The sequence below is a fragment of the Hyaena hyaena genome, unplaced genomic scaffold (genome assembly GCF_003009895.1).
Source record: "Hyaena hyaena isolate Hyena2069 unplaced genomic scaffold, ASM300989v1 scaffold_48, whole genome shotgun sequence".
NCBI classification, from domain to species: domain Eukaryota; kingdom Metazoa; phylum Chordata; class Mammalia; order Carnivora; family Hyaenidae; genus Hyaena; species Hyaena hyaena.
Genome location: NW_024080680.1, coordinates 1,873,746 through 1,890,241, shown reverse-complemented (window position 1 = coordinate 1,890,241; position 16,496 = coordinate 1,873,746). Strand labels below are relative to the sequence as shown.

General features: G+C 44.6%; 1 protein-coding gene across 1 annotated transcript in view; it reads left to right on the top strand.

The window, feature by feature from the left end:
• The first annotated feature begins 541 nt into the window (after positions 1-541).
• Positions 542-16,496, top strand: part of GXYLT2 (glucoside xylosyltransferase 2) — a 90,672-nt gene continuing 74,717 nt past the window's right edge. Inside the window, exon 1 of the mRNA XM_039230568.1 lies at positions 542-970. Within this exon, the coding sequence (XP_039086499.1) occupies positions 693-970 (278 nt within the window). The 5' untranslated portion in view covers positions 542-692. The remainder of the gene's footprint in view (positions 971-16,496) is intronic.

Genomic DNA, 16,496 nt, shown 5'->3' with positions numbered 1-16,496 from the left:
GTGTGGAAAGATGGATAAAAATAAGTGATGGGGGAAATGCATAGATTAAAGAGATGAAGAGCCGATGTGGATGTGACGGGAGAGTAAGTGAGTGACGGGATGAGGAAGGAAATGGAATGGTATGGGAGGCAATGAGCGGATGGATGGACGAGCAGATTGAAGAATGAATGAATGAATGAATGAATGAACGAATGAGTGCATGCATGCATGAATGAATGAACGAATGAATGAATGAACGAATGAGTGCATGCATGCATGCATGAATGAATGAACGAATGAATGAATGAATGAACGAATGAGTGCATGTATGCATGCATGCATGAATGAATGAATGAATGAATGAAGGGGTATTGAGGCTGCCCTACCTGAAGCCTAAGCGCCAGTCTCCTGGCTGCTGGCGGGTGGCCGGACGGGCAGCTACTCCACACAGTACGGTAGGCGCGGGCCGCTCCTCCTCGAGCCCTGCTCGCACCTCCTCCTTCCCTCCCGCCCCCTCCCCGTCGCGGTCCACCTCCTCCTCCGTCGCCCGCCCGCCGGCCGGCCGCCCGGACCCCAGTCCCCGGCGGGCGGGCGGTGGAGGCGGCCGCCCCGCTCGACTGCGCTCGCCCCGCCGCAGCCGCCCAGCGCGCAGCGATGCGCAGAGGGGCCGCGCCGCCCGGGGGCCGCCGCCGCCGCCGCCGCCGCGCCGCACCATGAAGCTCCGCAGCAAGGCGGCGGCGCTGCTCCTGCTCGCGCTGGCCGCGCTGCTGCTCGCGCTGCTGTCCCTGCGCGCCGGCCGCGCCGAGCCCCCCGCGCCGCCCGCGCGTCCCGCGGCCGCCCCGCAGCGCCGCCCCGCGCCGGCCCCCGCGCGCCTCCCCGGCCCCGGCCCCTTCCTGGGGGCCGCCGGCCCGCGCGCTAGGCGCCGCCGGCCCCCGCGCCCGCGCCCCCGAGCCGGCCGCCGGGGCGCCGCGAGCCTGGAGAAGTTGGCGAGGTGAGTCGTGGCAGCCCCAGAATCCCTTCTGGGGGACCCGTGTCTCACTCCCTCAGCCCGTGCCGAGTCCGGGGGAGGCTTCGGGCTGGAGGGACGGACTCCAAGTGCACCCAGGGGCTGCTCGCTTCTATTTGTCTTTGCTCCCCTGGAAAGTAAGAGCCACCTTCGTGGAGTCCTGTTGACAGCGCAGTGCTGTTGATCACGTACCTTTTTGAAAGAGAAGCGTCACGGAGGGTGGCTTATGTATTACACTTTTCAACACTCGGGGCAAGGCGTGTGTTTGCATTCTTGCAAACGTGCACCCTTTGTTTAATCTTCCAAAAGCCATCACGATGCAAGAATGCTGTATCTACGTCTCATGTTTCACTGGAGAATTTTTTTTTCTGTACCAAAAACTAAGATGTGATTGAGTTGGAAAAGTTAGATGTTTACCAAAGACTCGCTAGCCGCCTCTCGTTGAACCTCGAATCGCCCTGTGCTTAGAACAGAAGAGGCGTTCGACCTGGGTTTATTAAAAAGTTTTCTTCGTGGAGAGAGCGTGGCGTGGCCCGGGCAGAAGAGAGGGACTTCAGACTTAAGCACGGACCAAGTGTCTTACAAGGAAAACATCGTAACCTTTGACATTAGGGTTGATATTCTCTTTCTCTGCATTGAGTTTAACCCGCCACAAGCTTTTCAGCAGAGCATTATATCTTTGTCCTCCGGGCTGCTGGACCGCCCCCAGGTTAGGGATTTGCCTTCATTTCCTTTGTTGTGTAGAGCTTTTTAACAATACCCTCGCTGCGAGTCTGTTTCCTCTGCCCTTTGGAAGCTGGTGATGTTTCTAACTGCCGTTACTGCGACTGCGTGTGCTGCTGGGCTCCTTAATTACTTGAAATGAGTTGAAGAATTCTTTTTGGCGGTAATGAGTAAATCTGTTTTGCCGCTTTTACTGTAACTAAGAGAAAAGACATGAAACCTCAAGAAGTAGCTGTGTCAGCTTTTGTTTCTCTTCTGCCTCACAATAAATGTACAGATGGGTACTGACAAGTTTAAAGAGAGGGGGAAAAAACCCCAATGGTCTAGAGTCTCTTTTAAGCCGTTGGAGCCATTTACAGCCTTTTATGAATGTATGCATCCCTTAAAATAAGGATATTTCTGTTAGGAACGGAGGTTTCTTATAATGTTAAGGCTCCACTGCAAGTTTTCTACGGTTTGTAAGTGGATGGGCCGACTTTTACATCAGTAGTAACTGACACCATTTAACGTTGCTAACCTTTCACCAGGTACAGTGCTCACAGCAGTATGTAAAAATAGTCATTGTTACCATAACGTACATGTATTAACCATGTCATCTGCATGGTAACCCAGTGATAGTGGTTCTCAAAGTGCAGTCTGAACCAGCAGCAGCTGTGTCACCTGGAGCCTTGTTAGAAATGCAGATTCCCAGGCCCCACCCAGGCCCCATGAAATCAGAACCCCTTGGGGTGAGATCAGTAGTCGGTGTTCGAATAAGCCCTCCTATTTTTCTAACCCACGCCAGTGTTTGAGAGCCTGCTCTATGACGTAAGCACCAGTATCATCCCCATTTTACAGTTAAGGAAAGTAATGCGCACGGTTCAGCAGTTTGTGCAAGGTTCCCAGATCACGTGTGACAGGTAAGGATGGAGATTCAGGCAGCCGGGGCCCGGTTCACCCTTACCTGCTATGCTGGTGTCCTGCATTAACTAGCCTTGCCTGCATTTCGTAAGTTCTTCTGAGATTTTTCTAAAGAAACGTCACAGATTTTTACAACGGTCTCATTCTTCAAGGTGTTGGGCACACGGGACAGGATCTTCTTGTCTCTATCGGAACAAATTGGCTCCGACTGACTAGGAAGAGATCGTGAACAGAATCCAGATGGATGCTTTAGGGAAGGACTCTTTTCACGAGCAGCAGTACCTCCTGAAGCCATTTTTCTTTTTGAACATATCTCTTATATTATCATGGAAGTCATGGCCAACACCACAGGAATATAGAACAAAATTTAAAAACTCAGGGAAGAGTGAAAAACAAAAAAGCCACCAGAAGTCTCAAGCTCAAATGCATAAAGGTGAAAGTCTTGTGTCCTCTGGAGAAGTTGACATTTTTTGGGACTTAGTAACATTTTTTTTTTTTTTTTTTACTACCTGGACAGAAATGGCGACGGAAGATTCTGAGACAGCAAGGAAGCAGGAGGAACGGTCTCTGCCTGAGCTCCTTTATTGCTTTCCTAATCCTGCTTGGGTTAAATTTTTGTGGTTTAGAAGGAATTTCATTTTAGGGAGGGAAAAGAAAGCCTCGTGTTTTTAGAAATTGGGTGCTTTAATCTCGTTATGTGGCTACAAGCCAGAAGAGATGAAGGTTACGCGAGCTCATTTCTCCGTCCTGGGGAGTAGTGAGCAGTGAGATTGCACTTGGATGTGGTACAGTCCACCACCTGCTGACCATCCGTGGACCCGGCTGCCTGGCCCCCCCCAGGGTACTGTTGGAAGTGAAGTTCTGCCACGTCAGCGCAGGAAACATAGCCCTCTCCTTCCACATCTTGTTTTCATTTCAGAGAAGTTTCCAGGGACTTGCCTCGTTAGCAGACAGACCCTACAATTTTATAACTAGTCATTTGTATGCAATCTGTCCTGTGGTGGCCTCTCCTCTCTATAAATATAAAGCCCGGAGGTAAGGTCTAAGCTTTTAGGTCAGGGGTGGGATCTGAAAATGGATACCACGAGATCATAGTAGCCGTTCCAAGTGCACAAGAGAAACAAAATCTTCCTTTTATTTTGGTTTATTGGTGATTTTTACCTGGCTAAACTTCCAAAGAGCATTTGAGATGACTTTCAGTAAAAAAAAAAAAAAAAATATATATATATATATATATATATATATATATAATAAGGCCATTGAAATCGTCAGAAAAAAAATGAAAAGTCATGAAAAGGAGGAGGAAATAAGCACGGTTTGTCAAAAACTGAGCCACCATTGTTATGAGGATTGAGTATTAAATTTAGCTTTAAGCTTCCTGGCAGCCATGTCAAAAAGGGAATCATGATGGGCTGCTGTATTTTCACTGAATGATAAGAGGAAAAGTTGCTCATGTGGGATGATTTGTTTTCATGGAAATGAATTCTAAAAAGAATTTCACTGGAGGATAAACTTTAGAAGATTGTCTCTCCCGTTCACTTCTGAAAACTCCTCTGTGAGCCTGTGTATGCAAAAGGCAGTTGAATCAAATTGCTAATCAATGGAATGTAGAAAGGAATTTGGCGTCTGGAGGCCAGAAAATTGGGTTCTAGTCCCAACCCATTTCACCTTAATTTCCTCATCTGTGAACTGAGCACATTACTCCAAAAGTTTTCCAAGATCTCTTCCAGCTCTGACATTTGATGAGCCTGTGATGAGATCATCCAGTTTAGCTGTAAAATCCCAGCAATGGGCATTGCTAGGCCCTTTGTGCTGCCTCTTGCAAAATCAGTTTCTCAGTTATTGGCTCTAGCCTAGAACTCTTGCTGATTACTCAATCCCAACCCTCTCCTGAACTTTATTCTTTTTCTTCTTGCACTGGCGTGGGTATTGCTGCTTTCTCTCTTAAAATAGGGTTTCCAGGCTACTCAAAGCGCTGTAGAGGTCTCCTGCCATTTTATTCCACAGTCATTCAGCAAATGTTTATTGCACATATATTCTGGGCCAGGCTCTCCTTGTACAGTGGTGGAAGAAAGTTGGTGCTCTCCCAGAATCTGGGAGGGAAGGGGGCAGGGAGACAACAGAGAAACACGTTACACTTGGCAGTGTCCCACGCTGCCCCAGTGAGAGGAAGCGTGTTTACTCGCTCATCAAGAGACACCGTTTCCTGCAGTTCCCTTTGGTGTCTGAGATAAGTCTTCTCAGAGGGTTAAAGCCTGAATAAAGGCCTCCCTTAAGCCACATGCTGTTATATAGCAAAATGCCAGCTCTGTGGTGATCCTGTAATCAGCCGGTAGCCCCAGAACACTTTAAAGGGACTGTCTGTGATATTCTGTACTGTAAGTCTTGATTCTATTCCCATTCATTTTTGTTGATTGCTCCATGATTCTGCCTTTTATCGATCAGCGAGCCCTATTGGTTTAATCTCAAAATATATCCCCATTCTTGGGGTACCTGGGGGGCTCCATCGGTTAAGGGTCCGACTCTTGATTTGGGCTCACGTCATGCATGATCTCGTGGTTGGTGAAATGGAGCCCCATGTTGGGCTCTGTGCTGACAGTGCAGAGCCGGCTTGGGATTCTCTCCCTCCTCCTCCCCCACCTGTGCGTATGTAACTCTCAAAATAAATAAACCAAAAAAAAAAAAAGAAAAGGTTAAAAAAACACATACCCCCACTCTCACCATTTCCACTGCGGCTGTGCTTACCATTGGCTCCTAACCACTGTCTTTTACACGTGGGCCTCCACAGTAGCACAGGATCTGGTTTACATGTTTCCTTCTAGCACCCTCTACAGTCCACTTCTGTAATGTTACAGTCCGCTGGAGTAATGTTACAGATGTAGACGGCGTCGGGTCTTGGCTGGTGAAAGCCCTTTGGTGAAAGCCCTTTGGTCACAGTGAGAAGAAAATTCAGTTTCTTAGTCTGGCCTTCAGGCCCTTGTCTGATTTCAGCCCCATTTAGGTCTCTGACATCATCTTCTCCCGCTCTGCTTCAGCTCCACCAGCCTTCAGATACACTCAGCTCGTTCTCACCGCAGCCCTTTTTACTGGTTCTCTGCGCTGGAATATTCTTTGCTCACATCCTTGGGTTGCTAGCTCCTTTCTTTCAAGCTACGCTTTCAAGTTTACTTCTTAGAGGGGTCTTCCCAGCTGCTCTAGGAAAAAGGACCATCACCGTCATTCTGTACACCCTTACCCTGGTTAGGTTGTTGTTTTATAGCACACATTATTGCATGAACACTATAGTTTATTTGCTCCTCTCCTGCAATGTACAGTTCATGCCTTATTAATCACTGTACCACTGGCACCTAGAACAGAGATGATCTCATAGTAGGTACTCTATACATATTTGTCAAATGACCTAATGAATGAATTCAGCACCCACCTTGTGCCAGCACTATGCTAAGATTTTACTTATGTAAATAACTTACATATTATTAAATAATGTTCAAAATAATCTCATAGTGAAGAACAATGGGAAGCATCGTGAGGATCTTTAATTATAACATCCTTAAAAGAGAGGGTATCTTTTTTCTTTTTCTTTTCAAAAATTAGTTTAAGGTTAATTTACTTATTTTTGAGAGAGAGACAGAGATTGTGAGTGGAGGAGGGGCAGAGAAAGAGAAAGAGGATCCTAAGCAGGCTCCACACTGTGAGCACAGAGCCTGATGTGGGGCTTGAACTCACAAACCGTGAGGTCATGACTTGAGCCCAAACCAAGAGTTGGATGCTTAACTAACTGAACCACCCAGGTGCTCTTTTTAATAGATATTTTTTTTTCTTTTTAATAGATATTTTTATTATTTTTTATTAAAAAAATTTTTAATGTTTTTTATTTTTGAGAGACAGAGAGAGAGAGAGAGTGGAGGGTGGGGGAGAGTCAGGGAGTGTGGGAAACACAGAATCTGAAATAGGCTTCAGGCTCTGAGCTGTCAGCAAAGCCCGACACCAGACTTGACCACACAGACTGGGAGTTCATGACCTGAGCTGAAGTCAAACGCTTAACCAACTGAGCCACCCAGGTGCCCCAATACATGTTAATTGTTAGAACGGTTTGGGATTTTTAGAAAAATTGAGAAAGTAGTATAAAGTTTCCCTGTGCCCTACACCGAGTTTCCTCCATTATTAATACCTTTCAGTATTATGATATATTTGTTATAATTAATGAATTAATAGCATACGTTATTACTAGTGTTCAGTTTCTTTACATTTCCTTGGTTTTTACAGAATGTCCCTTTTCTGTTCTAGGATCTCAGCCAGGATAGCACATGACATATAGTTGTCATATCTCCTTAGGCTCCTCCTGGTTGTGGCAGTTGCTCAGACTTTCCTTGTTTTTGGTGACCTTGAGAGATTTGAAGAGCACTGGTCAGATATTTTGTAGGATGCTGCACTATTGGAATGTGTCTGATGCTTTACTCATTATAGCACTAAGTTATGGGTTATTGGGAGCCAGAGAGGTAAGGTACCATTTTCATCACAGCATTTCAAGTGTATATGCTATCACCATGATTTATGACTGCTGTTATCAGCCTTGGTCACCTGGGACAGGTGGTGTTTGTTCAGGTTTTTCTACTGGCAGCTTGCCCTTCCCCTCCACCCCCTTCCCATACTGTATACTTTACAAGGAGGTCTCTGCATAGCCCACATACCTAAAGAGTGGGAAGCGATGCTCTCCCTTCTTTTTTTTTTTTTTTTAATTTTTTAATGTTTTATTTATTTCTAAGAGAGAGAGAGGCAGAGTGAGCAGGGGAGGGTCAGAGAGAGAGGGAGACATAGAATATGAAGCAGGTTCCAGGCTCTGAGCTAGCTGTCAGCACAGAGCCCGACCCGGGGCTCAAACCCACGAACCATGAGATCATGACCTGAGCTGAAGTCAGATGCTTAGCTGACTGAGCCACCCAGGCACCCCAGTGCTCTCCCTTCTTGAAGGTAAAGTATCTATAAATTACTCGAAATTCTCCTGCGTGGGAGATTTGATTCTTCTCTATTTATTTATTTACTCATTTTATCACTATGAACCTATGGATATTTATTTTATACCTTGAATGACAAGCCAACATGACTTTTTTGTTGCTGGAATTGTTTCTTTATTGGCCTTTAGGAGCTCTTACAGTTGGCTTCTGTTCTTCTTTGACATACTCCCATCAGTGTGTTTTTGGTTTTTGTTTTCATTTCTGGTTGTTTGAGCATTTCCTTACTCTCTGGCACTACAGGATGCTCCAGGCTTATCCTGTGTGTTTTCTGCTTTAGTTTTTGAATCAGCCGTTTCTTCAAGGAGCCCTGATTCCTCTTATTGGAGAATGGTATTTGAAACCAAGATCTGGGTATGAGACGTGCTAGGTGCTGCTAGGACCGACTAGGTGCTGGGTCATTTCTTTTAGACCCTCACAGCTGACATTGCAAAACATGTATGTGTTTATACTAACCTATATATGTACACATATACATATTTCCATTTGTGACCATCTCTGTGTTAAGCTAAACGTTACTACCTGGACCATTCTAACTTCCTTCCCTTACGTATCAGGGCAAGAGCATGTTTTCTCACCTCTCGTTGACTTTGGTTGGTTTAAATGCCTGTGGTATGGATGAGGGACCGGGAAGGAGTGGAGGGGTGGGATATGATTGCTTACTGAATGAGGCCATGACCACTCAAACCACCTGGGGAAGGTGATATGGTAGATGTTGTGATTGACTCCTAACTTGTATCCCCGCCACCTTGTAGTTTGTGCATGGGCCATACATACTTCCAGGAGATGGTCTAAGCCAGGCATGGTAATCCCACCCCTTTCATGGTATAAATTGCGTGTATCCAGGACTAAAACATTCAATAAATCCATTTCTCTGGCAACAGTTATTGGTCCACAGGTGTTACCTGACCCAAGTTGACTGAACCAACCGGAAGGGAAGCACATATTTTATATTATTGGACAAAAGACTCCGTATGCTAGATAGAGACAAGGAAATAAATACTCCCAGTTACTACCATGATCCTACCATGAACCAGCTTTAGGATGAAGCCATCACTGTGAGCTGTAGAGTAGAGAAAGGAGAATATGGATTCTTGAGGACATCCCTGAGCCCAAGAATCAACGAATCCTGACACCTGTCTTGTGTTGGGCCCTCTGTTTACATGCATTGGAGTTGAGGTTTCTGGCATTTGTACCCAAAATCATCTTACCTGAACCAGATGGTTCTTTAGATCAAAGTCCCGCTGCTGTCGATGGAGAGAAAGGGGAACAGTTGCAGGGCGCACATAGCAGTGGATGTCCACCCCACCCTAGCGCAGCCACTTTGTGCCTTTAACCTTGTCCAATGTGGCAGGTGATTCAGGGATAGGTTCTTGGGCCAAATTAGACCCTTTTGTAGGGATTTAAAAAATTGGATCAGAGACGGTATAATGGCAAACTACTTCTAGGGGCTAAGACTAAGGTATGAAATCCAGGATTGACAGCTGTGTTTCTGCCATGTGGAGAGAGCCAGTGTGCACTGAGAGTACATGAACCCAAAGTGAGAAACAACGCAGAGCGATGGGGGTGAAGGGACAAGGCCTGATGTGGTTCCCAAGGCCAGCTTCTGCCCTTTGCTGGCTGTGCTGCTTCATCCTTTGCCTAGAATCCGTGAACTGAGTTTCTGTCACTTACCACCAAGGAGTTCTGACTAATTTCAGTACCTCGCTCCTGCTTTTAACACTAAGTTCAGCAAAGAGTAGCCATAGTGATTCTTATCCCCATACAGACTCACAGGTGAGATTCTTGGAAGAAAATTTAGAAACAGATTTTTTTCACCCTTGGAGTTACCTCCCTTCATATTATCTCACTGCAAGAAAATAAAAGACAAAATTACATGTTATATATTTTACCACCATATAAATATTTCTCAAAAGAAAAAATAAGAGACTTCTGCTGAAGAGGGAATTCATTTTGTGTTCCTTTCCAGATCTTGCCCAGCACTTGATTTATTTCAGATTACGAAATTCTGAAAATTGCCCTTGGAAAGAGGAGTTTCTTGACTTGATGCCTTTATTGGGACTCCTTGATTTTGTGCCGGCAAGGAGTGACTTTGGTATATATGAAGGTGATGTGTTGATGTCTGCCCATGCTCCCTAGCCCCGACCTCTTTTGGCAACAGAATGAAATATGAAATAGTCTAGTACAAATTCATTAAGTAAGAGACAATGGAGAACATGACCACTTTCGTGGGGAAGGAAACTGGGGTCCGAAGAGGTAAAATAATAATAATGTGCATAAAGCACCTACCACTGGGCTAGCTCATGATGGCCATTCCACAAATGACTCTTTGTTCCGAATACTGTTATTTATTGTCCACTGTTGTTTATTAGTCAGGAACTGAATCTTAACTAGACCCAGCTAACTGGCAGTGTGGCCTTGAATTATTCCTCCTCAGCAAATCATGGCTTTTGCCTAAGTTCAATGGTAAAATGAACTAACACAGGTAAAAAGCTGGCACAGTTTCTTGCACACAAGAAGCTCTTAGCAAACAGGAGCTAGGGCTCAGGCAGATTAGGGCCGGCTTTTCTTGGATAATGATTTGAGGAAATCAAAACTCAGCTTTTATATGTGATAAATAATACAGGGGCACCTGACTGGCTCAGTTATTTAAGCATCTGACTTCGGCTCGGGTCATAATCTCACAGCTCATGAGTTCGAGCCCCATGTCGGACTCTGTGCTGTCAGAGCCCGCTTCAGATCCTCTTTCTCACTCTCTCTGCCTCTCCCCTGCTTGTATTCTCTCTCTCTTTCTCAAGAGTAAATAAACATTAAAAAATAATAATAATTCACCAATCTCAGTCTTCTGATCCTCAGTAAAAGTGGAAGATGTAGATGAGGGAGGACCTTCCTGACTGCCTCTCGGGCAGTTGGACTGTTGATCTGGGGAGTGTCAAGCCTGCGATAGTGGCTACCTGAAGCTTTGCCATCTCCTTAAGGGCAGAGAGCTATTGTTTCCCAGCTCAGAAAAGTGGAGGATGAGTTAAGTGTCCAAATTCATGTGCATGGGAATTAGGAGGTTGTTCTTGGGGAATCCAAATGCAGAATTTTGTCTACCTCTCCGGTTGAGCTTGAAAAGGCTCTGCATTTTCTTCCTCCCTGTTCTATGAGACTCACAAGGACCTCAGCCGGCCTTAAAGTAATAAGCTCTGGGGCTCCAGTGTCAGATTTTACCCCTCAGGGAGAATGGCTTGTTAGGAATTCCTCCCTTCTTTTTTTCATTTTGAGAGAGAGAGAGAGTCTCAAGCAGGCTCCATGCTTAGTTTGGAGCTCAGCACAGGGCCCGATCCCACGACCCTTGGAATCATGACCTGAGCAGAAATCAAGAGGCTGACACTCAACCTACTAAGTCACCCAGGGGCCCCAAAATTGCTGGTTTAGAAGAAACACAAGAGAAGTTGGAAACACATTGGAAATTGATATTTTAGAAGAAACATTCAGAGTTTAAAAAGTGTACAAAAACTTCACATCTGATCTGCAGTTAGAGTACTGGTACTTGAAGTAGCATACTTTTTATTACTCTGCCTAGCTGGCTTTTATCATGTATTTGAAATAGAGAAAAATAAAGACTTGGTATACATTTCAAGTTATTTAATAATCATGATGATGGTAACAGCTAAAATTTAATGATGACTTAAAATGTGCCACAGTACTGTATGAGGCACTTTCCTGCATTATTTCATTTCACCTTCCTAACAGCCTCCGAGGGAAGTACTATTATCAAATAGGTCAGAACATTCGCAGTTGTGAGAGCTAGTGGCTTATACCACCTGGTCAGAAAAGAGGGTTTACTGGATCATAAACTGTAGAGTGCAAGGGTGCCTGAGTCGTTCAGTGTCACTTGAGCGTCTGACTCTTGATTTCCGATCAGGTTGTGGTCCCAGGGTCGTGGGTTTGAGCCCCAAGTCGGGTGCTGCACTGAGCTTGGAGCCTGCTTGAGATTCCCTCCATCTCTCTCCCTCCCTTCTTCTCCTTCCTCTCCCTCTCACTCTCTCCTCCACCCCTCCCCTGCTCACATTCTTTCTCTGTCAAAAATAAATAAATAAACTCTCTTAAGCTTAAAAAAAACACCCGTAAAGTGCAAAGGTCACAGGTGTATCCCAGATTTCTGGCCATCTTGCCCCCCATCTTCGGTCTCTGCTGTCTTGTGTGTGGGCCACACCCTCATGTGGGTTTTCTCCCTTGGAGAAGTCCAGCAGGTCTAGGCTTACCTTCTCCTCCTTCAGTCACTGCTAAGGGAAAAACTTCATCCAGCGCGAGTCCCAGAATTGCCTCTCTTGACCCGATATGGATCCCATGCATATCCGATTGCTGATGACGCCTAGGGAGAGGATGAATCAGCCCCTCCAAACCTCATGGACCAAGAGCAGAAAAGGAAACAAGTTTTTGGTTTCCCCAAAAGACAGTTAAGGTGCTCTTACCAGAAACTCTTCGAAATGGATGCTATTAAGAAACACCAAAGCCAAAAGCAGATGTCCACTATGATCAGTGTGCTCATTTTGTAGATATGGAAAGTGAGGGTTAGAGGTGGCTAAGGCATTTGCCCACAATGGGGCAGCCGAATGACAGACCTAGAATTTGAAGCCAGGTGCATGTGCTTTTAAAGTCAAACTGCTTATCACCATGCCATACTTGGGAACAGATCGTGAAATTTGAACTACATGATGGCTTTCTAGAATCCCTTTGAAGAAGATCCTTTGATAAAATCTCTCTTTATTTTCAAAGATTCTTCATATCTGTAAGGGGAAAATGGGTTATAAAAATTACTCCTTTAAAATGTTTTAATATTGGGCTGAGCACTGGGTGTTACATGGAAACCAACTTGACAATAAACTAGAAAAGAAAAAAATTAAAAATATACAAAATAAGTAAAAAATAAAAAAATATTAAAAAAGAAAATGTTTTCATAGATTTACATAGTTATATATACACATTCACGTATATTGAATGTAACTCTGGAAGGTTATTCCATTTTACTAAAATAGTAACAATAGTTATGGAATTGGAATTACGGTGCGCCCCCCCCCCCTTTGGCTTGTCTGTATTTAAAATTTTTTCTCTGATGAATGTTTGCATTACTTGTATAACTTATGCAATAAGTTAAAGTATATAAATTATGAAAATTAAAAATCCCTTACTGGCCTGAGGCCAAGGAGGATGGAAATTACTTGGCGAGGCCATTTTTCCTCCCCCTAAGTTGGCCTTTCATGTTCTTTTTTGGGAAACAGGCTAGAAGTGTCCGTCCGCAGAATATGTAAGCCTCATTCTTTTCCCTCGTATGTCACCAGCCACTTATTTCAAACTAGCACTGCTAGTTCATATTTTACAGCCTCAATAACAGCTTAATTTGAAGAGAAGAGGGAGATGGAGAAATAGAAGCTCTGGTGTGTCAGGAGCAAACCTAAGGAGAACAAATAGAATGAGAATGAGTCCAGGCGGCATCACAGAGTTAGAGGGAGAGGAATATGTGTAAGTACACTTGTGCGTGATGTCAGTGAATGGTGAATGCCTGGATTATGAAGGCCGAGTTGGTAAAGGTGTGCATTGAGCGTCCTGCCCGGGGAGGCTGTGAGTGGATGGGGTCTAAAACCCTGTCCAGGCTCAGATCGCTGAGTGTCGAGCCCTGAGTACAGATAAAGGGTTTATTTGCCCAGAGTGGGTTCCTTTTCTAAATCACTTGTGTGTAGCCCCAAATAGAGCATGATGATTAAAAGCATGCTCCAGCTTTCAAAAGTCCAGCTCCCTGAGTTTGAATCCTTGCACTGACTGCCACTTACTAACCACCAAGCAGGTGTATGTGTCTAATAGTGTCTACAAGCAGACATGCACGCATGTAGACACATAGATAAGATTGACAACTTTCAGCTTTGAGCAGCTTGTATGTATTGGACCTAGACTTTGTTTAGGAGCACAGCCATGTTTTAGATATCATGTTCCAAACTAAAAATATGCTATTCATAATTGAGTGTACTTATCAAATCATTGTATTATGCACTGCCCCCCCCCAGCAGTTTTTTGGTGCTGTGTGGACACTATTCATATAATAGCATGGCTTCAAGGCAAATGTCAGCTTCTCTGCCTTTTGTGGAAGATTAATGGTGCTTGATTTAACTCCAAACCATGGGTCATTAAAAGTGATTTAACTGTTAGCACCGTCCTCGGCGTCATGTCTGGGTTTCTAAGTGAAGGCTATACTCACAGCTCTGGCAGGGAAATTTTTTGTCAGGGGACAAACGTGCTCCCAGACCTGTGGTTTGCAGGGAACTTTATTAGTGCCTCTCACTGCCAACATGTAACGTGGATATAATTACCCATTACCAGACTCTCCTTCCAGGGGCCGAATCAAGGTGTTTCCACTTCTAAACGGCCACTCTGGCCTCATCTGCAGACCTGCTGCTGCTTCCAATAGCTATGAGTTCATCTGGAAGGATTCCACTTGGGAGGGAATCTATTCTTCCCCTAGATGAGAGTGTGTGATTTTTTCAAATTCATCTTCTGCCTTTTTTTCCCCCACAATATTTCTGTATTTCTTTCCCTATTAAAACTGGTTACCAACAGCACTCTTTTAGACTGTATTTTAAATTTTTTTTTAATGTTTTATTTATTTCTAGGAGAGAGAGAGAGACAGCGTGAGCAGGGGAGGGTCAGAGAGAGAGGGAGTCACAGACTGAAACAGGCTCCAGGCTCTGAGCTGGCAGTCAGCACAGAGCCCGACGCGGGGCTCGAACCCACGAACCGCGAGATCATGACCTAAGCGAAAGTCAGACGCTTAACCGACTAAGCCACCCAGGCGCCCCTTTTAGACTGTATTTTAAAATATTTTCTTCTTTTTAGTGTTCTTTTTTTTTTTTTTTTTTTTTTTTTGAGAGACAGAGACGGAACGCGAGTGGGGGAGAGGCAGAGAGAGAGGGAGACACAGAATCCAAAGCAGGCTTCAGGCTCTGAGCTGTCAGCACAGTGCACGACATGGGGCTCGAACCCACAAACCATGAGATCGTGGAGCAGAAGTTGGACACCCAACCGACTGAGCCACCCAGGTGTATTTTAAACAACTGGGATTTTCTAGCTTGTCAGCATCACAGCATCAGGTTTACCTGAGGCACTTTAGCTTGTCAGTTCAGGAGAGTCCCTGGGAAGAGAGGTAGCAGGAGACAGCAGAAAGGAGGGTCTGAGTACATCCAATTACTCGCTTTAATAATTCAGTGTGTTTTGCAGTAATAGGCTACAAAGTAAATAGCACTACACATAAGTGCCGTATTTCATTATTTATACACTCCAGAAATTGAAATTTAATTAAGTCACACTCTTGAGACTTTTAACGATTAAGGAGATGCCTAGTCTCGGACAGTGTGGAGCTGGTGAAGCAGCTTTTCCCTCTAAGCCTTCCCTGGATATCATTCTTTGCTTGCACAGAGAGGGCTCAAGCCAGGACAATGGAGACAGCATTTTGCAAACAGCAGTCAATCCCACATCAGAGCCAGCAATCTTATAATACGGCTCTACTACCATTGCTAACCTGAAACATTAAAAAAAAAAAACTTTGTTAAACATCAGTGATTGATTTATTTAATGATAGCTTGATTGCGATATAATCCAAATACTCTTTCAAGGTGTCCAGTACGGTGGTTTGCAGAGTCATGTGACCATGATCACATCTAATTTCTGAATATTTTCATCACCCAAAAAAGAAACCCCGCACCCATTAAGCAATCACTCCCCATTTCCCTCTTTCCCTAGTCCCTGGTAACCACCAACCTGCTTTATGTCTCTATGGATTTTCCTACTGTGCTCTTTTCCTATGTATGGAATCATCAATATGTGGTCTGTATTTCCGCAAGGTTCATAGTTGACTGTGTTTAAGGTTCATCCACACTATAGGGTATGTACATCAGCACTTCGTTCCTTAAGTTGACGAATTGTTTTCCATTTTATGGGTATGCCATCTACTATTTATCCGTTCATAAGTTGGTGGACTTTTGTGTTAGACTCTCTGGCTATTGTGAATAATGCTACTGTGAACATTTGTGTACAAGTTTGTTTGTGGACATATGTTTTCATTTCTTTCGGGTAGATACCTAGGATTGGAATTGTCAGGTCACATGGTAGGTCTGCATTTAGCCTTCTGGAGCACTGTGGAACCGTTTTCCCAAGTGGCTGCACCATTTCACAGTCCCACCAGTGATGCATGAGGGTTCTAATTTCTGCACATTCTAAGATTATTTATTTATTTTTGAGAGAGAGGTGGGGGAGGGGCAGAGAGAGACTCTTAAGCAGGCTCCACGCTCAGTGCAGAGCCCCATGTGAGGCTCGATCTCACCACCCTGAGATCATGACCTGAGCTGAAATCAAGAGTTGAACACTTAACTGACTGAACCACTTAGGTGCCCTCTAAGTTTATTTATTGTAGCGGAAACTTTTCTATCATGGCCATGGATTGTCGGCAGTAACATAAATAGAAGGTAATCATCAAAAGAGACACTGAGAAGATGAAACTACATTACGCATTTCTAAGTTGGCCATTGAAGGTTCTGTATCTGAGATCTGCTGTCTTTTGACTTGAAAGGGGGATTAGGCAACATTAGAAAGGTGTTCAAGACATGTTATGACCAAGCTGAGAGTCTCTTATTGACTTTGTTGAAAAAGAACTGGAAGTGGAATAGCTTTCTCATTCAGAGACTCAAAGTGATTTGATACGGTGTCTTAATGGCAGCTGTAACTGACGCATCACCCTCTGGACCATGCGGAACTTGGAGGCATGGATGCTGTGTGCAAGCCCATCTCATCATGTCTCTGCCTTCGGCTCCATGGTTCTGTCATACAAGTAACTCAGAGGTGTA